Here is a 22,100-nt window from a genome sequence, read left to right on the forward strand (position 1 = left end):
TTAATCATATAATTATTTAGAACAATTACAGAATATAAAAAATTCAAATTACTCAATTCAATAACGAGCATGGATGATGTAGTAAGAATGACTCATAAAAAAATTTATTGTTCACCTAGATATTGTGCAAAATTAAAAAAAAAAGTAAAAAAGGAGACAAAATTAGAAAAAAAAATATCGTTTACCTCAAACTCGAAAAAGACCTTACATTTTCTTCTTGTTCTTTCACTTTCTAGTCAACCAAACAAAAACTAAAATTTCGATCACATAATCCAAACACCCAACTCCTAAATAAAACAAATTCCAATTATTACGATAAAAGAAAATTTAAACCAATACTATCTTTTTATTTTATAACAATATTTCAAATTTTCTTTTTCTAAGTTGGTATTAGCATTAGTCAAATTGTTAAGTTTATTTTAAAATAACAAATTAACTTACAAATTTGTACCTAAGCCATACTCCATTTCCCATCTTGGTACCTAATTTTTTTAATCATAAGTAGTACCTAAACTACTTTTTTCCCCAAATTGATGTCTCGTTTAGTCAAACTGCTAAATCTAGTTTGAAAAATGACTTAACTCACAAATTAGTAATAAAGTTATATCCTTTTTCCCCAAGTTGATACCTGTGGTCATAAGTGGTCTCTAAATTATTCTCCTGTTACTCATTTTACACCAAAATGTTATATCCGTTACAAAAAATTTCATCCAATATAGATTGCAACATCATATAATTTTTTAAAAAAAACATTTTTCTTTTACATTATTTCCTCTCTCTTTCTAGCTTTTCTATTTTTTCTTCTTTTATAATGTTTAATTGAAATTCGCCTCTTCATATTGAGGCACTAACTAATATTTTCCCGTCCAAATTTAAGCATGTAACAACTCATAACATGAGTATTTGTTTAATCGAGTCACCATAAAATAACAAGAAATATCTTCAAGTGATAGAACATCAATTGCTTGAACAAAAAACTAGGGACCAACTATCCTTCTAATTTCAAATTATTTACAAACGTGTCACGATAACATCAAGTTTCACAAATTATTTCTAATAAAAACCTTAAAAGAACACACAATAATTACATTCATGGACTTTCAACCCCTAACCAACAAAGTGATTGTTTTAATTCAAAAACTTGGGTGCATAGAGCAGCATAAGGTGATATCAATCATGAACCACTTCTTTTTCCCTTGACTCCTCCAACAACTTCAAATCCTCTATACAAGGGTCTATAATTTCAAATTACTCAAATCAATAACGAGCATGAATGATGTAATTAGAATGCATTTAGAATGTAAAAAAAATGACTGTTTTTTTAACAATTAAATTTTAGTGAGAAAATGCCACTAGTAAAGTTGGTAGTAGCATCTCCCCATTTTCTTTCAACAATTAAACTTTGAGCTTTTTTTGAATACCCATTCCTGATCATCACATTCCATGAGACTAAGTCTCTTTTGGGGATAGCATTAAATAAAAGCTCATCCTTGACTATACAATTACATTTTGGGGATAACATTTAAAGAGGTGTTAAGAGACAAAATTATAAAAATTTCTTGTTACCTTACATTTTCTTCCTATTTTTTCACTTTTTAATCAACCAAACAGAGACTAAAGTTTCAATCACATGATTCAAATGCTCAATTCCTAAATAAAACAAATTCAAGTAAAATGACAGTATTTTTTCTTTTTCCTGTTGAAAACTTGAAAGTTAGATTTCTCTCCGGCTTTAGTGATAATTAACAAAAACAACAATTGTAAATTCTAAAATTTAGACAAATCAATACCAACATATGTTTCCAGTAAAAAGAAAAGAAAACCCACCCCCAAGCTCTCAACAACAACAACAAAGGGAAAGAAAAAGGAAAAGGAAAACCCTTATTCTCTCTTTCTCTGTTCATTGTTATCCACTATCCTTATTGTTCACTTATCTTTCAATCTCTCTTTTATCAAATGGCAAAAACTCAGAATGATAATCAACCCGCTATATAAAATGCAAAACCCCCATTGACAAAGAGAAAAGATTTGAGATACAAGTGTCACGAGCCAAAGTGTAAAGCTCGTGACCATGGCACAAGAAGCACCCCATGGAGGTCTATCAATTAGATGGGAAACATTTATCCCACGAGAACTGGCCCGATTCAGAGAGCTATTAAAGAAGCTTGTCAGATTGAAGCCTGGTTGGCCCAATAATGAAGACATGGCAACTTAGGCTAATTTTAGTAACTAATCTTAGAAGATAGAGAGAATCATATCTTGTAAAGATTAGATTAGATATGGCAAATCTTGTAAATCCCCAAAATCAAAGGATATGGTGAATCTCGTCTGTTGATGTAAATGTATCTTGACCGTCGGTTTTGGGGGAGCTCAACTATAAAAGAGAGCCTCCCCCTCATTTGTACTCATCCATTGTAAGCTGAATTCTTAAGAGTAATAGAATTCTTTGAGCATTTACTCAAACACTTTGTATGCATTCTTTCTTTGGCTTTCTGTTGTTCACTTGTAACTTCTTTTGGCACAATCGCTTCCGCTATACAAATTGGTGCCTTGGAGGAGTTCTAAAGAATCCTCACTTTTGGGCGTAAAGGCTGACTTAGGCGAGTTTGGAGCAAACGGATCGCCTAAGGCCGCACGGATTGCGAGACGAAAGGTCAACCCTGTGACACAAGAAGCTAGTCACTCCCCATTGCATATATATTGACAAAAATTTCAAAAGGTTTGCTCTTCACAATTTTACTTAAATTCCAATAAATAAATAAAAATTGTTATGAACGAAAATAGGAACAAACCAGATCCTGTAATCCCTCTATTTTTTTGCTCAGCCTGTAATCCTTCCATTACTGATATTGAGAAAGAATGAAGCCCTAAATCCTTTTTTCCTAATAGTGAGGAGACGATGAAGATAGAAAAAATTGGAAAAATTACGAAAACCCTAACACCATGTTTGGTTGGGTGTAATGGATTAACCATTACACCCCGATTCGGTGGCCCCACTCAATACGCCGTTTGGTTCGCTGTATTGCCCTAATACGGGCCTATTACGTTGCGGACGGATTCGGTATTTTTTTTACTTCAGCGCCGATTTCTAATCCCTTGCAAAAGCAAAGATTAGGTAATCGATCTCTATTTTACCCTCCCCTTGGTGAAATCGATCTCCACCCCACCCTCTCCCTCCCAACATCAGCAGAACGCACCAGCGAACCAAACCTCCAGTCGCTCTCGACTTTCATGTTTGCATCTTTCGCCGACTCGACGGTCTTAGATCTCTAGACGCTTTGAAGCGGCAAGTGAGTAATCTCCGCATGTGAGTAACCTCTATTTCTTTCCTCCCTGCATGCAATTTTAATGGGTGTTGTTGTAATTTTTTTATAAATACAAGTTTTTGGTGCGATTGTTTCAGTTCTTGGTAAATCGGCAATTTTAATGATTTTTTTTCATTATTTGTTTGGTTGTTGATCATGATATATGTATATATATATGGTTTCGTTTCATCACACTCTTCCTTTTCTTCATCGATTATTGCAGGTTCTTCTTCATCGATTATTGCAATGTTCACTTAATCGATTTCCCTTTTCTCATTACAGGTTCTTTGTTCCAACACTTCTTCATCGCACTCTTCCCCGATTTGCTCATTACAGAATAGTTTTCCATAGGTATTTTCAATATTTGTATTGCATGTTCGATTGAAAGGTTAGTTTTCCCCGATTGCATGTTTGTATTGCTATAGCAGCTTTTGTTGTTTCCTTTGGATAAATAAAAAAAACAAAGTTTATCCAAAAAAAAAATCAAGTTTAGCATATATTGTTAGGATTCATTACCCTCCTGATTTAAAAATGCCAACTAGTTAGCATCAATCCATTTACATAAAATAGTTTCAACAGGTGATTACTAGATACTTTAATAATGAGCCTGCTTCATGTAACACTAACCACAAACTAGGGTTGCAATCAAGCTGAACCGATCTTGAACTGTTTTAAGCTTGAGATCTATTTGAAGCTGCTCTATTTCATCTTTACTTCCATGTTAAGTGCTATTTTCAATGATTGCCTTTGTTAGAACTTAAATGGAATTTGATCTGTCAGTTGGCTTTGCTGAAATGATGAATATAGTGCAATAGGGATGCTTTGTATGTAAGGATTATTAGTACCATGAGGTCCATATATTTGGCAATGCAAGCACTAAGATTTCTGATATGAACTGAGGAATCATATTCGTGAGCGAGACATCTATTGATATCATTTGTTCCCCTTGAATAGTTGTTGTTAGATATAATTTTTCTATCTCTTGATTGTTTCTTCATTTACGTGTGGTTTCACTCTGATTTTCCTTTTGTTTTGAGATGATATTTTTTAATAGTATATTATTTGTTATGCTGTATTATTTTTCCTTTAATGTGTTTTTCTTTGCTTTATGTCTTGATTATCTGTTTGTGTTCGCAATTTTCATTTTTCTTAAGGTAGCATTGGAAACCTAAATTTTATTATCTATTTTGCTCAGTCTAACAAACTTTGGTTCATACTCAGCTAAATTTTAGAATCAGAGTCTGTATTCATACATTGTGCTAAAATATTCTGTATTGCAAGTCTGTATTGAAAGGTTAGTTTTCCCCGATTGCATGTTTGTATTGCTGTTTCTTTTCCTTTGTTATGTAATCCAAAGAGTTTTAAGGCATAAGGGCAAGTATGTATTGATGTTTAACTTCAGGTTTAGCTTGTAAAATAAATTTGATAAAATTGTGTCTTGTGCACAATGTCTTCTAAAATCAGAGTCTATATTGATACATTGTGCTAAAATATTCGTATTGATACAGTGAGCAATGAAAACTGTCTGCTGTTTTCAATTCAGATAGTTTTTTGATAGTCTGCTGTTTTTTGAAAGAGTTTACAATGGAAATTGTTGATAGTGTTGTTTTTTCAATTTAGATATTAGCTTCTCGTTGTTAGTGAGTAGAAGATGAAACTGGAAATTGTTACATTTGTTTTAATATTGTTCTTGATTTGTTCTGAAAATTGTTTTGATAGTCTGCTGGAAATTGTTCTTGATTTGTTAGTGAGTAGAAGATGAAACTGGAAATTGCAATTATAGTAGGATATAGTTTTGTTATGATTTAGATTTTGAAATCAAATGCTGTAAACGAGTTACTTGAGCTATTATTTTAATTCGATTAAGGGTTAATTATGTTGTTTTCTATTAAAGGCTCAAATAATTATTGAATTATTTTACAAGGATTTTTTAGTTAATAAGCTCTTTGTTTTAAATTATGTAAAACAATCAAATTTCAATTTCGATGCTTATATAATGTTCAAATTTAAGATTAATTCTTTATATTTTAATTTTTAATATAATTTGGTACATCAATATTAGCCTAGATACTTTAACCGATTAAAATGCTAACGTTAATATTTAAACTTGATTATAATATTAAATTTTTTTGTTTAATTCAATTCATTATAATATCGAAAAAGTGTAATTATTGTTTCTTTCACAATCATAATTGCAAATACAATACTACATTTTAATAATTATTTGTAGATGTAAATGAGATTAAATTTACAAAAAGCAGTTATATATATTTATACAAAATGAAATTTAAATTTAAAATGTTATAAAAGTTTTAAAACTTCAATTTGATTATTAAACCAAATCCTCATTCTTTATTTTATTTGTTTTAAAATTAGGTCACCTTAATTAAACTAATCATCAATAAATAAACTAATCAATGTTCAAACTTTGAACATGCTTTATAATTTTAAATTATAATGAGTTTAGTTATAATCTAACAAATACCAACAATTAATTTTAGGTCAATTATACATATACCTTTAAATTTTAATATATTTAAAATGTATTTAAATATATTTTCTTTCTTTATTGTTTGGGTGATTGATAAAGAAATGTAAAGAAATGAAATTAAAGTTACAACGATATCATTTAATAGATATTTTTTTGCTTCGTGTGTTCTAAAGTTGTATTGTTTATTTTTATTTGATAATGTGTAATTGCAACTTCAATTCTTTGATATTGTGTTCTAATTTTAATATGTTGCAGTAATGGCACGTCTGCCTTTAATTGCACAAAGTGTGAGGCGTAAAAGAATTGGTATTGCATTGACAATATGGTTGAAAATCTGTAGAATTGCGATTTGGTTCTTATTTACAATGGGTGCCAGCCTTAGCCTACATACTTATAGACCAAGGATTAGGTCATATACCTTAGATTTTTATGCAAAACGGGATTATGTGAAAAGGCTTGTATATGATAGTGACGAGACCTGTATTGAACAAGTTAGGATGAATAGAACTGCCTTTTTTAAACTATGTGAGATGTTAGAATCGTTAGGGGGATTGAAATCGTCAAGAAACATGCTTGTTGATGAGCAAGTGGCAATGATTTTACATATCATCTCCTATCACCTGAAAAATTGAGTTATCAAGCATCATTTTAGAAGGTCCGGGGAAACTGTTAGCAGAGCATTTCGTAGTGTTTTAAATGTTGTCTTGCGCTTACAAGATGTGTTATTTAAAAAGGCGGAGCCAATTACAGCTAATTCTTCTGACACAAGGTGGAAATGGTTTAAGGTATTGGACTGAGTTTTATAAATAGCTTATACAACATTTAATTGATTTAGATTTAAATTAGTATTCTAACTCAAGGATTTATATCATGTGATATAGAATTGCTTAGGTGCTCTTGATGGAACCCACATCAAGATTAGGGTTCCAACAGTTGATAAACCTATATATCGAACGCGAAAAAGTGACATAGCAACAAATATGCTAGGTGTTTGTACACTTGATATGCAATTTGTTTATGTTCTTCCTGGTTGGGAAGGTCCTGTTGCTGATGAACGGGTTCTTCGAGACACCATTAGTAGAAGACATGGACTAAAAGTTCCTCATGGTAAAGTGGATAGTTAGAGGACTTCGAATTATTCATTAAGATCAAACTTTTTGTGCTGAATTAATCATTTAAAAAAATTATTTTATAGGTTGTTATTATCTAGTTGATGCTGGATACACAAATTGTGAGGGATTTCTTGCACCATTTAGAGGACAACGATATCATTTGAACGAGTCGCGTCAGGGTTATCAGCAAAGTTCTCCGCAAGAGTTTTTTAATATGAAACATGCCTCAGCGTGTAATGTTATTGAAAGATGCTTTGGGTTATTAAAACTTAGATGGGGAATACTTAAGAGCCCATCATTCTATCCTGTAAGGGTGCTGAATAGAATTATTGTTGCACGTTGTTTGCTCCATAATTTTATTCGAACCCATATGAGTATTGATCCTATTAAAGCGGAGGTGGGAGAAGGATTACCTAGTAATGTGGTGGATGACGATGAACCGAATATCGCAAATATTCATCCATCGGATGCTTGAGCTACTTGGAGGATGGAACTAGCCAACCAAATGTTCAATGAATGGCAAGCATCTAGAAATTAGTTAGGTTTAGGGACAAAATGACTTTCAGTTAATTTGTTTATGTTATTTTATGTATCTAGTTTGTGAAACTTTGGTGGTGTTTGAATTGATTTTTGTATTGTACTAAACTTGTTGAATTATAATTTAATTTTTTTCATTCAGCATGTGTTGTAATTTTAAATTTAGTATTGAGCTTTTGATTCATTATATTGAACTTAATTATAATTTTATAAAATGTTCACCTTCTGATTCATGATATTAATAGTAATTAATATAATTTGTTTTTTTTCTTAAGATAATTATTTCAAGTGTTCTAGAATCAAATTCTTCTTCTCAAGCTTCTCGAGGAACCAAAAGAAAATGGGTTTCAGAAGAAGATGCAGCATTGGTTTCTTACATGGTGGACTTGCACAATGTTGGAACATTTAATGCTGATACCGGGTTCAAAGCCGGTTATTTAAACGAGTTGGAAAGAATGCTACAAAAGGCTTTACCAAATGCAATGTTGAAGGCGAAACATAATATTGAATCGAGGATTAGGTTACTAAAAAGGAAGTGGTCAATCGTCTACGACATGCTTAATGGCCAAAACAATAGCGGTTTTGGTTGGGACGAGCATAGGCAGCTCGTTGTTGCTGAAGATGAGGTTTGGGACTCCTATTTAAAGGTAAGATTATTTAAAGTCTTTATTATCTTATTTTTACCAAACTTATAACTAATATGATTTTCTCATTTTTTTAGAGTCACAAAGAAACCGCTCAATTCAGACATTGTACTTTCCCTTACTACGACCAACTTACTGTTATATACGTAAGAGATCGAGCGACTAGGAAAGATGCTCTAACAGCTGCTGATGTTCTTGAAGAAATAAATACTGAAAGTGTACCTAATACAGATATGAATGAAGAAAGAAACTCATTCTATGATTGCGAAGCTGACGTCTCTTTGGATGACATAAATGTTTCTGCTACGGAGCCGCGACGAGATAGAGACCAAGGGGGTTCCTCATCTTCAAACAAGAAAAAGAAGAAATCTGATGCTAGTGATAATATGTCTTCTTCATTTAATGAGGCTGCCACTTTATTGGCCGAAAACATGCGGGCCATTGGCGAACAAATCAGTAGGAGTATTGCCTCCGATGTGGTCGTTCAGCAGAAGTCAGAAGAATTCCAGATCATCCAAGAGAAAGCTACAAATTTATATTCAACCTTATGGGAAATTGAAGGTTTAACCGTCAATGAGCGGTATCGAGCTTTGAGTAAAATTCCAGATCATCCTACTTAAATGCTCGTTTTCTTTAGTTTACCTTCTGATGCGCGATTGGAATGGGTCAAAAGATTTCTTTCTGACCATTAAAAATCAATGTTCAAACTTTTTGATGTTGTAAAACTATATAACATATGGATTATGATGTAGAATTTCATTTTCATCTAACCTTTTGTTAATATAAGTTAATTATGTTTATGCGAATATAATTCTCAAGTTATATTATGATTTTAGTAAATTCATATAAGAATATTTATTATTAAGAATTTTATAAAATTATATAAATTCATATAAGAAAATTTATTATCAAAATTTTATGAAATTATATATTATAATTAAATTATATTTAATAATAATTATTTTAAATTATACAAATTCATATAAGAAAATTTATTAGTAATAATTATTTTAAATTATACAAATTCATATAAGAAAATTTATTAGTAATAATTATTTTAAATTTTATTAAATCATATATTTTAATTAAAATATATTTAATAATAATTATTTCATATTATATTTTATTGTATCATATATTATGATTTTAGTAAATTCATATAAGAATATTTATTATTAAGAATTTTATTAAATCATATATTTGAATTAAAATATATTTAATAATAATTATGTTAAAATATGATTAAATTATTTATTATTGATATTAATAATTTTATTAAAATTTAATAACAATAACAATAATTATTTACCTAAACAAATTTCTGCTAAGGGTATTCTAGTCATTTTAGTTTTTTTCCTTATGCTATTACACCTCCATTCCATTCAACCAAACACAAGAATACTATTACGCCTCTATTTTATTACATTCAACTAAACAATTGATTTGCTATTACGCCTCTATTCCATTACGTCTCTATTCCATTACAGCGAACCAAACGTGCTGTAAATCTTTTTCTTCTAATAGTGAAGACACGATGAGAGAAAAGAAAAAATAAGGAAAAGAATCTTCAAGAAATTTAATTTGACGGAAAAAAAATTAGGAGAAATTAAAACTGACCTTAAAAAAAACCTTGAAGAAATAAAATCTGACTTGGAAATTTTTTAATCTTTTAAATTTGAGTTGGAAAAAGTGGTTGATGTGGCATAAAATAATTGGATAAGACCATATATGATGTGGTGGGAATGGTCAATGGAATAATTTCTCTTAGCAACAATGATGTGGTGCTCCATGTCAACAACAATTGCTGATGTGGCACTGTCACATCAGCTACCTCGTCAGAAAAATAAAATAAATTATTTTTTTTAAAATAAACATTTAATTTTTTTACTAGAATGAACTTGGATATATGATTGATTGTCTAGTTTTATTCGTTTCAAAGCTTAATTTTTAAAAATTTAAAATATAAATATTTAAAATTTTAAAAAATTATAAATTTATAAAACATTATTAAAATATATAATAATATTAAACAAATTTCAAAATTTTCAAAAATAATAATAATTTATAAATATCATTTAAAAGTTAAGTCCAGATTCACATTGAATCACGACAATCATTTGTCAAGATTTATTCAAATTATTTTTCTAAATTATATAAATTTAAAAAAACATTTAAAAGTAGTTTTCTCTAAAAACTTGATATGTATCAATGTTTTAATTCTATTGGTAACTTTTGGATGTAAAAATTAAAATATATATTTTAGAAAATAAATAAATAAAAATAATTTTAATTTTAATTTTATTAATTGTGCGTGTAAATTTATTTTTAAATGTATGAATATGTCCAATTAAAAATGTGTATCAATTATCTTATTATATGTGTAGACTAAAAGGTGTATCAATTATTTTCTTACATGTGTAGCCTAAAAGGTTTAAATAATTGGATGTATTTGTACATTTAAAAAAAACTTTATAAATTGTAGGTACTACTAAGAATAACGAGTATTCACTTTGTAAATTAATATTTTTTAGAATTTAAAAGTCAATTGTGCTAGCACGTATTTGTTTGCTTTTCTAGCAAGTTTTGGTTTCTAAGGTTTTTAGTGAGCTTGTTTTGGATGGTAGTATGGAAAGCGGCGGTAGAAGCATAGAGAATGACTTGGCTAATCTTACGTTGGAAGATGATGAAGATGAGATCTTAGCAGTTAGTAGCGATGCAGATTCGACAAAGGAGGTTTATGATTTGTGTTTGGTTGGGTGTTTTTTCACGGAAAGTGTAATTCATTTCCCGGCAATGAGAAGTACAATGGAAAACTTGTGGCATCCCATTAAGCGAGTACAGATATCAGATTTGGGAGAAAAACAGTTTTTGTTCTGATTTTTTCATAAAATGGATTTGGAAAGAGTGCAAAGTGGATCGCCATGGACTTTCAATAATCATTTGGTGTTGCATTGTATGGTAGAGGGGGAGGTTCCACTAAAAGTTCCATTATTATCTGTTTGTTTCTGGGTGCATGTCCATGATATGCCCTCAGGATTCTTTTCTGAACGAGTAGCAAGATAATTGGGAGATTTTGTGAGGGGGTTTATGTAGTATGATACAAAAATTTTGGAAAGGGTTTTCAACAATTATATACGAGTTTATGTATTGTTTGATGTTCAATGATCGCTAAAAAGAAAGAAGAGGCTCATGTTCTCGTCGGGTATTTGTTCATATGTCAATTTCAAGTATGAACGGTTAACCATGTTTTACTTTTATTGTGGATGTCTGGGTCACAGTGATTCTTTCTGCCAAATAAGGATGGAGACAGAGACTGATGTTGTGGAAATGAGATGGGATTTGTCAATACGTGCTCGATCAAGGAGGGCTCTGGCAATAAACAGTATATGGATAAAAGGAGGAAGAGGGTGTAGAGGAGCAATGTCAGATAAGGTTAATCCTATGTTGGGGTGAATTTGGAAGGAGAATCAAATGGTGGGTCGGGTCAAATAGAAATGGAACATGATTCTGAGGAGTGTCCTTTTGAGGGGGTGAAGGGAAGAAACGGCTACGAGGGGAAGAAAGTTCTCGAAGCGGATCGGGAATAGATGACTCTAGGAAAGGAATGGAAGGAATGATGGTAGTTAAACCTCATTATTTACCGACGGCTGCCAAGGGGCAAGCCGATCGGTCGCAATGAAACTACTGAGTTGGAATGTCTGTGAGCTGGGGAGCCTACGGGCTGTTAGAAGACTTTGACATACGCTGAAGACGTCTAATCCCCAATTGGTCTTCTTTATGGAGATAAAACTGGATGGTAGAAGAATGGAAGTAGTGAGGAGGCGATGTGGTTTTGTTAATAGGATTGATGTGGGGGCTGATGGTTCTCGTGGAAGCCTCTGTTTAGCATGGAAGGAGGACCTAATTATCACTTTACATAGTTTCTCTATGAACCATCTAGATGTGATGGTAAAAGGGAATGATGAAGAGGGGGATTAAAAATTTATAGGTTTTATGAAACCCCATTTATTAGGAATATGAGCGATTTGTGAAATGTTCTTAGGAATTTGGGGAATTATTAAGATCTTCCATGGTTTATGTGCAGGGATTTTAATGAAATTATGTTTTCTTTTGAGAAAGTAGGGGTATTCCAAGGGACGAATAGAGAATAGAGACGTTTCAGGAAGTTTTGGAGGAGTGTCGTTTATTGTATGTGGGTTATTCTGGGACATGGTTTACTTGGGAGAGACGAAATTTACCAAAAAAAAATATTCAGGAACGATTGGATAAAGGTGTGGCAAACGATGGTTGGTTGGGTAGATTTTTGAATGCCATTATTTATCACATACCCTATTCTTTCTCTGATCATTGCCCTCTTTTAGTTCATACAGATATGCAAGGAAATGTGAGGGGTAATAAAAAATTCTGCTTCGAAGCTTAGTGGACAATGGAAGAGTCTTTCGAATGAGAAATAAAAAAAATTGGGAATTGAGTAAAGGGGATATATTTGCTAAGCTAAAGAGTCTTCGAGTAGAACTGGAGAGTTGGGTAAGACGGATAAAAGAGAAATGGCACAATTTGAAAATGTTTTTGACCAGGAAATTGGAGTAATTATTGGTCTCAAATCGGGATGATGGGAATTTGGCAGAACTTATTGACACAAGAGTTCATTTGAACTGGGAGATTGATAAGGATGAAGCTTTCTGGGAATAAAGAGCGAGAGTCAATTGGTTAAAGTTAGGGGATAGAAACACGAATTTTTTCCATAATTATGCTTTGCATCGCATGAAAAATAATATGGTTAAATGTTTGAAGTATGGAGATGAAAGGGGAACTAGGGAGGGTACGAATATGGCAAAAATCGCAAGGGTTTTTTTTTGAAAATTTATTTGCAGCAAAGGGGGTGGGTGAGTTAACTCATATTTTGTCCAAGGTAAGGAGATATATTACTGATGACTTGAATATGATGTTAACAGGGACATACAAAAAGGAGGAAGTCTATGTGGCCTTAAGGGATATGGGTCCAACTAAGGCACCAGATTTGGATGGCTTTGCGGCATTATTCTATTAGAGATATTGGCTTATTGTGGGACGTGATGTAAGTCTTTATTGTTTGGGTGTTTTAAATTATGGTAAGGAACTTGACCCTGTGAATGTTACAAACATTGTTCTCATACCAAAAATCCCTCACCCCGCTAATATGACGATTTTTAGACCTATCAGCTTATGTAATGTTTTATATAAAATAATTGCAAAAATGGTGGCTAATCGACTTTAAAAGACTTTTGATGTTTGCATTGATAGTGCTCAAAGTGCGTTTGTGCTAGGACGTTTAATTTCAGATAATGTATTACTTGCATATGAGATTTGCATACTTTCAGGAAAAAAAGAATCGGACGTAAAGGTTTTATGGCTTTAAAATTGGACATGAGCAAGGCGTGTGATCGAGTTGAGTGGGGTTTCTAAGGGCAATGATAGAACAAATGGGTTTTGCACAAGTCTGGGTAGATATTATGATGAAGTGTGTCTCAACGATCTCCTATTATGTTAGTATTAATCAAATCATGGGAGAGTTCTTTCGGCCTTTTAGAGGACTACGACAATGGGACCCTTTAAGTCCTTTTCTATTTCTAATTTATAATGCGTCGTCTTCTCTAATGAGGCTTGCGGTTAAAGAGGGCTTGACAAAAGGAGCAAAGGTGAGTAGGAGTGGGCCTCAAATTTCACATCTACTCTTTGCAGATGATTGTGTTCTTTTTGGAGAGGCTTCAAAAAGGGATGTACATGTCATTAAACGGATTTTGGAATGAAGTATGCTCGGGACAATGTGTGAATTTTGGAAAATCTACGATTTTTTATAGTGCAAATACTTCTGATATGGTTAGGGTGCAACTATCAACGTAATTGGGAGTTCGATGCTCAAATAACCCAGAGAGATACCTAGGCCTTCCTAATGTGGTGGGTAGAAATAAAAAGGCTTCGTTTTAGGTTTTGAAGGATCGGATGAAAAGGAAAATTGATGGGTGGAGTACGAGATTTCTCTCACAATGGGGCAAGGAGATATTTATAAAGTCAATACTTCAAGCCATACCGGTGTATTCTATGGCCCGTTTCTTATTGCCAAAATTTTTATGTGGGGAAATGAAAATTATTGTGGCAGGATTTTTATGGCAAAAGGGTCATGGGCGTAGGGGTATTCACTAGTGTGAATGGGGAAGAATGTATGATTTGAAAGAGGAAGGGGGTTTGGGTTTCTGAAGTTTTGAGAAATTTAATGTGGCTCTCTTAGACAAACAAGGATGGACACTTATTAATTATCTCAATTCTTTAATTGCTCGAGTTTTGAAAGCGAAATGTTACCCTCGATCTGATTTTTTCATTGCTAGCTTAAGACATGGGGTGTCGTATACTTGGAGAAGTATCTGGTCAGTGAAGAAGTTGTTGTGTGATGGGACCGGATGGAGAGTGGGTACGAGAGATGGGATTTCAATTATTAATCATGCATGGATTCCAGGTTCAGATGATTATAAATTAAGCAATGGGGTTAGAAATGATAATTATATGCTTGTTGTTGATTTAATTGATAGTGAAAATAAAGAAAGGAGGAGGGAACCTATTTTGGATACCTTTTCAATATTGATGTAGGTAGAATACTAAGCATTCCTTTGGCTAGTATTCCTCATGAGGATGTGATGGTGTGGAGAGGCGAGCCTTTAGGGGACTTTTCTGTGCGAAGCACCTAAAAACTGGTATTTCTACCCCTACTTTTAATGAGATATAGACCAATGCTAGAGATTTCTATAGAAAGCTACGGGGCCTAAAGCTTCCGACTAAAATTAAAATTTCAATATGGCAAATTTAGAAGAATTATATTCGTACTTTAAAAAATTTGCATTTTAAGCGACTTGTTTCAAGTCTGATATGCCCAAGATGTGGTAATGCTGTTGAAAATTTAGACCATGTCTTTCGTGGTTGCCCTGTTGCAATTTAAGTTTGGATGTTATTAGGGTTTCATGGAATTATGTCAAATTTTGACCAGGGATTTTTTGAATGGTATACCTGGGTCTTTAGAGAATGTTCGATTACCCAAAATCGAGTATTTTGTGTTACACTATGAAGCCCGTAGCCAGATAGAAACAAGAAGGTGCACGAAAAAATTAGTAAAACAGGTAGGGCGATTGCCACTTCTATATTTTGTTACATAAAAGAATTGGAGATTGAAGAGGTAAGGGAAGTAACCAGACAAGGTGAGGAAAGAAAATGGGAACCTCCTGTAGGGGCGAGAATTAAAATAAACTTTGACGCGGCCTTTGATGAATTGCATTCTAGATTGGGATCGGGAATCGTTGCTAGGAGTGCTTTGGGTACAGTTTTGGTATCTCGATCGATTCTGCATGTAGAGGTTGGAACGGTTTTTGCAGCTGAGGCCTTCGCGTGTTCATGGGCAATACAAATGGGCTTAGAAATGGGGTTAACGGAAGCAACAAGAATATACACGATAGATCTAATATAAGCGCCTATATTCGAAACAGCTAACAGAAGATGAACAGTTTTACTTTTATTCGGCTTAAACATGCAAGTTATTTTGAAAATCAGTTAGCCTATTTTTTAGCAAAGGAGAGTCTGAGATCTGGTGAAGGCTTTTACCTGGAAGATGTTGTCCCGAGTTATACGATGAGGACGATGAAAGCTGAACGGGTGTGAGAGCCGGATTGAGGAGGATCGGAAGCAAGTTTTCCAGCCCCGGTGAAAGGAAAGAAAGGATGAGAACTCTTTTCTTGTGTTTTTTTGGATATCTGCAAAATGGGGTTTGGAAAAGGAAACTTCTTGGAAATGAAACCGTCCGATTTTGAAATGATGAGGGGATAAGGCCGGTTTTACTTTTCCTATTTGGCTGGGCTAGGTAGTTTATTTTTTAATTGTTTGTTTTGGTTCTATGTTTCATTTCTGGTTTTGGGCTCGGTGGGGTCGTGCCAGATCATTTCCATTGTGTTATCATTTTTCTTCTTTTAATAACAAAGCCTGGTCTTTTATTCGAAAAAAAAACTTTATACATAAACAAACAATTACTAAAATTAAAATTTATTTTCTAAAATATTTTTATACATCATAAAATGCACCAAAAGAATTAAAACATTGTTATACATCAATTTTTAAATAAATTAATTTTAAATATTTTTAAACTTTATATAATTGAAAAAATCGCCTTGAATAAATCCAATTTATTCTAGACTTTAACTTTAACTTTTTATTAATTTTAATTTTTGAATTTTTAAAATATTTCTATAAATTTTAATAATGTTTTACAAATTTTAAAAGCTAATATTTTTAAAATTATTTTAAAAAATTAAGCTTTGAAACGAATGAACCTAGACAACCATTTGTCCAAGTTCATTCTAGTAAAAATTGTAAATATTCCTTTTAATTTAAAAGAAAAACAATTTTTTTGTTGACATGGCGTGCCACATCAGCAACTATCATTGACATGGAGTGTCACATCAGCATTATAATGGTCAACGTTAGTTAAAGGGCCTATTTGGCCAAATCTGTTAATTCAGGAGCTCAATTGGGTACAAAAAGTTTAAAGGGAATTAGTTGATTTTTTTTATTACAAATTTCGAGGGCCTAAAATACCATTAAGCCAAAACTAAATCAAGATCTTTCATATTAGATCATTAAGAATAAAATTAGATACTAAATTGTACCTAAATCATCAATATCTTGAAATCTTTTGTGATTTGATCATTCAAAGTAACATACAAAGTATTTTAGAGAAAGTGGACTATAGGATGTTTGGAAGTTATGAATATATAATTTTGGACCATATTTCTAATGTATAACTTTTACGTATTAACCTTAATATCTAATCAACCTATTAATTAGAAAATAGTTACTAGAGTAACTATACATATTTGTCCTATACTTTATTTAATAACTAAAACTCAATAAACCTTAATCATTTTAAATCACTTTTAATTTGAGCTAATGTTTTATGATAGTAAATAATAGCCTTCACATATAAAAAATCATTTGTATAATAATCTAATAATCATTTGAGTTCAAGTTCTCAATAAAAAACAACACCCAAATAAGCCTTAATTGAATATAAACAATCAATTAAGCCTTCAAAAAATCAATTTCCATGTCAGCCCATTTGTGAACTTCGCCACATAGCAGGCCAAGGTTGTGTCACATGACAAAATTTGGTATTTCCCTTTAAAATATAGGTAAAGTACATAAATGGCCACTAAAGTATTGCCATGTTTTATTTTGGCCACTAATATTTTTCTTTCTATTTTGGTCATTAAACTATACGAAATCAAATATTTTTTTCATCGAACATTACAACCATTGTGATCTTTTTTTTATTTGTCTAATATCAAATTTAGCCTTCAATGTTTACAAAATTTATCATTTTAGTTCAAATTCTAACAAATTTAATAAATTTAGCTCTCACCTTTTACAAAATGACAAATTTTGGGAATTAAAAAAAATGCCCTTAACATTTAAAGTATAAAGCTCAATTATTGTCAAAATTGACTAATTTTCTTACACATTTGGCCACACGACGATGTCTTTGAGCCCCATGGTTTGGCCACACGGCCGTGTGACTCTTGATTTTAGTTTTTGCCATATTTTTTTGTTTTGTTTCAGATTAGTCCATATTCGTTTCTAAATTGATTTTAGGGTTCCAAATGCTCGATTTAAGTCTCATTTTAGTATTTATGCTATGAATAGTGAATGATTATTAATTTTTGATGATCAAATAAGTATTTTGGATTGTGATAATGTATTATCATCTTGTTAGCTATTGTAATATCTCATAATCTTAATCCAACAACAAATACGGGTTAGGGTGTTACAGTGAAGCACACTTTCGTTCGTGTATCACTGGCCCTGGTTGCATTATACAATCTTGCTTTGAAGATTAGGAGTCTTTCTATTTCCAAGTTCAAGAACGGTTTAGGCTTGGTTGACATTCTAAAAAGATCGAGTTTGGCCCGTAACGGGGCCTGGAGAAGAATGTATGGTAAATACGAGTCAAGGTGGAGATTTGTGGGGTGTGCCTCTCATTTATCGGACAGTTTGCAAGCACTTAACAAAGACAAAGGCAAAACAGGCACGACTCCACGACGTGGATGCCAAAGTCATGGCGAGGGGCGACGTCATGACGAGGGACGTTAGGACATCGTGATGACTCAATGAGTTCTCCAATTGATGGAGAAGGCAACGCTGTGACGAGCATGCATGGGACGTCACAACGACATGACGTATTCCTCAAGTAATATAGTCGCGTTTTGACAGCCGAGCAGAACTTCTTCTTCCAATCAAACTCTAATTACTTCAGAGATATTTTAGTAATTTTAGCCCTTTAAACTTAGCCTATTTAAAGGGGCCTTGTATCCTTGTTTCGAAAGGCAAGTAAAAGATGTAGTACTATAGGGCTTTTCTTTTGGGGGTAAAATATTTAGTCGCGGATGAGTTTTGGTGAGAGTTTTCATGATAACTATGGAGAGAATTTTGTACCCATTTTGAAAGAAATATATGAGAAATAGAGTTTTGTTTTCGGGGTTTAAGTTTGTATTCTTAGTACATTTAGATTTATTTTCTCCATATTGTACTCTCGTTTGTTTACTCATTTAGTGAAAAGTCGAAACCTCATTTGCCCATGGTTTTTATCCTCGTTGGAGGAGTTTTCTACATAAAATTTGTATTAAATATTCTCTACCTTTTTTTTATTTCATTGTTTATTCAGGTCAATCCCCAACAAAACATAAATAAAAAGCTATTATCTCTTTTCTACTACTAACTCTCTTGTTATTTCAATTGATTCTTCGAAAGTTTTTTTTCTCAATTTTTCGATATCCATCTTTAATAATCTACAATGTATATTGTTTAAATATTATATTTATTTTCTATTGTTTTCATCTCTTTCCTTCTTGGTATATTAATTGAAAATTTAATTTTATTATAGTATTCATCCTAAAACAAGTTTTATACATGCATTGTTATATTTAAAAAATACATGAAGATAAATTTGAAATTCTTTGATTTCACTTAAAATTAAAATTTAAATAATAATTTTAAAATTATCAATTAAAATATTATTATTAAATATTTAATTCAAAGATTTATTATAATAAAAATATTGTAAAATATTAAATACATATGAATAAAATTATAAATTATCATTACATTCCTAAAACAAATTAATAAACCAAAGATAATTAAATTATTTATTTATTTTTATGAAACTGTACAATAATTTTAATCAAATAACGTTCTTAGAATAACATCAATCATGGAATGATAAAATGAAAAACATATCAAATGCTACTTTAAGTTCTAAATTTAGGAGGTTAATAAAGTAATAGTGCAACCGAACCCTAAGAAGTTTTAGTCCCTGCCTTTTTAAAACCCTTGTTCCCCTCCGCCACCCTTCCTTCTTCTCAAGACCGTTTCTTCTCACGAATCCTCCAGATTTAAGACAGTCTTCCTGAGTTATTAGAGGTAGAATTTCACTGTTTTCAATTTTTTCAGTTCAATTATCCGTTGTAGAGGTAAGCGTTGAACGCGCTTTTTGCCGTTGATCTTTTTTCTTTTTATTAGGATTTTCCAATTTTTAATAATCCGAGATTAGCTCCTCCTATCACTTTTCGCTCATTTGCAAGGCTTCCATAGTGCTTCTAAGTGTTGTTGCCTCTTTCGATTCTTTTTTTTTTTTAAATTTGAGATGAAATTAGCTATAAATTAAATTTGCAAATAACGAAAATGGAAATCTGGTGAAGTTATCTTGGACAAGATTTCAATCGTTTAATTACATTTGTTTTTTAGTTTTATTTTTTTTATCAATGAGCTTGATGTAAAATTTACCTTTATATTCCCTTTAGGGTTTTATGAATGTTTTGCGTTTCGGATGTTTAGGATTGATCTTAAACTTATTGTTTAATGTGCCTTTTTCTGGGTTTATATGGGGAAACTTGTTTATTATTAATCATGAGTGAACTTTAGTTATATATTTTGTTTCAAATAATTCAGCTTTAATTGAGATTCAATGGATTCATATATTTAACTGTTGTTTTCTATCATGAGTGACAGTAACTTACACAATGCGATCTTCAGTTGATTTTTTTTTTTGAGATGCTGATATAATCAGTGCTGAGTTTTGAATAGTCTGGTGGAGAACAACCTACAAGGAGTATAAAATAATTGTTATTCAACATTTCTAGATAATATTTACTTTTTCACAGCCTTTGTGTGGTTAATATTTTCTAAAATTACTTAACTAATTGCTTCTTTCTTCTTATAATGTAACAGGTTTATCCTAACAAATCTGTGAAGGGTTGAGAAAAAATAAACAACTATTTTTAATGGCATCTAGAGTTTCATTAAAGACTAAAGGTAAAGGAGGGAAGGGGTCTAAGGGCTCGGATGAGAAATCAACTACGCAGTGCTTGAAAGAGTGGAGCACATGGGCTATGAAGAAAGCCAAAGTGGTAACGCACTATGGCTTCATTCCTCTGGTGATCATTATCGGCATGAACTCTGAACCCAAGCCCCAACTTTATCAATTGCTAAGCCCTGTCTGATTCAGTTGCTTATTTCTTAACCACCCAGATCTTGGTTTAACTATGTAATTTGTTTGTTGCCTATCTGTCGAAACTACATGGTATTATGTTAGGCATATGCTTTATATGATGTTGACTGTTCTATTCTATGTGCTTGAGAATACATTTTATGTAATTCGAATCTTATTTGAGTTTCTCAATATTTTCTTTTACTCATTTCCAGCTTCATGACTTGTATATCTATGCTGCTGTGCCTATAACTTGGATAGTTAATCAAAGCTTGAGACGAAATGACTCTTTTCTCGTGTCATTCATATTTCATGGTCTTGGGGACGGGTCTCTTTCCCTGTATGTATGATATAATGGTCAAAATGCTCAATTTGTTTCTATAGTTTTTGCACGTGGCATCGTATATTACAAGTATTCTTTAAATTAAGTTTTATAGCGGAACAGTTGGTTTTGGGAGAGGGTACCCTTTTTGAGATGGCTTTTACATCGACATTGACATTGAAGTTTGAGGACACGGGCTTGTGTTTCAGATATTCAGTTAATGTGTCTTCCTTTTGATGGTTCCTTTTAGTAGAGTGGAGGTGTCTTAGCAACAGGGTTGTGATCTGATCAGAGTTGGTAAATATTGTCATCCTAACTCCCCTTTATGCAACAGGGTTTTGGATTATTTTGTAAGATCATGTTTTAAATCTGACTTTGGGAAGTGATAAAACTGGCATATGCTGATCTTATTTCTCATAGTTGAATGTTGGTAAAAGTTCCATGGATACTTTTGAACTAGGAGTTGAATTTTATTGTACTCTATTTAAAATGAGTAAATTAATCTTTAAACTTTAGATAAAAAAATCAAACGAGTCTTTTTGTTAAAATATTTATCTATTTTATTTTTAAGTGTTGATGTGATTAAGGAACAAATAGGTAGCGACACTATGTGTATCTCATGTTGAAGTGGCAAAATATTAAAAAATCTTGCTAATAAATAATTTTTTTGAAAAATTATGTCTAGGATTAACCTGAACAAATGGTTGTCCTTATTTATTTTTAATGTAGTTTTTAAATAATTATTAAAAATAAAAATATTTTTAAAATATTTTTATTATTTAAAATTACAGTAAATATATGAATTGAAAATTATTATGATGAATTATCTATTTAATAATTATTATGATGAATTGAGTTACTATTCATTTAATGGATATATGAATTACAATAAATATATGAATTGAGTTACGATTCATTTAAATATTTAATAATTATTATGATGAATTATTATAAATATAAAAAAAATTGAAATATAAAATAACTAGAAAATAATGTAAAATTTAATGGAAGTGAAAGCTTTTGTTTTAAGTTGTTTGCCCGCTAGGTAGGGGTGTGCAAAATTCAGGTAAAACCGAAAAAATTCGGTTAACAGACTGAATTCGGTTAATCGGTCGGTTAACCGAATTTTTTCG

General features: G+C 31.7%; 2 protein-coding genes and 1 long non-coding RNA gene across 4 annotated transcripts; 1 reads left to right on the plus strand and 2 right to left on the minus strand.

The window, feature by feature from the left end:
- Window positions 1-961: 961 nt before the first annotated feature.
- Window positions 962-18,238, minus strand: LOC105783090 (uncharacterized). Its single transcript, XM_052627080.1, has 4 exons — window positions 18,152-18,238; window positions 15,716-15,962; window positions 15,337-15,496; window positions 962-1,235 (listed from the first exon to the last, which is right to left on the minus strand). Exons 1-4 carry the CDS (start codon window positions 18,236-18,238, stop codon window positions 1,175-1,177), a joined length of 555 nt encoding a protein of 184 aa, XP_052483040.1. The 3' UTR covers window positions 962-1,174.
- LOC128036046 (uncharacterized) lies at window positions 1,743-5,231 on the minus strand. The gene is made up of 2 exons (XR_008192843.1): window positions 2,793-5,231; window positions 1,743-2,660 (listed from the first exon to the last, which is right to left on the minus strand). It is a non-coding gene; the product is annotated as an uncharacterized LOC128036046 (long non-coding RNA).
- Window positions 18,239-19,411: 1,173 nt separating the features above from the next.
- LOC105783087 (mitochondrial import receptor subunit TOM7-1) lies at window positions 19,412-20,853 on the plus strand. 2 transcript variants are annotated; one of them, XM_012608281.2, is made up of 2 exons: window positions 19,412-19,579; window positions 20,387-20,853. In XM_012608281.2, the coding sequence occupies exon 2, from the start codon at window positions 20,440-20,442 to the stop codon at window positions 20,656-20,658; it is 219 nt and encodes a 72-aa protein (XP_012463735.1). In that variant the 5' UTR covers window positions 19,412-19,579; window positions 20,387-20,439; the 3' UTR covers window positions 20,659-20,853. The 2 variants fall into 2 exon arrangements, with proteins under 2 accessions (XP_012463735.1, XP_012463736.1); XM_012608282.2 differs by having other exon boundaries at window positions 19,468-19,629.
- Window positions 20,854-22,100: the final 1,247 nt, after the last annotated feature.

Source organism: Gossypium raimondii, chromosome 13, assembly GCF_025698545.1.
Source record: "Gossypium raimondii isolate GPD5lz chromosome 13, ASM2569854v1, whole genome shotgun sequence".
Classification (NCBI taxonomy): domain Eukaryota; kingdom Viridiplantae; phylum Streptophyta; class Magnoliopsida; order Malvales; family Malvaceae; genus Gossypium; species Gossypium raimondii.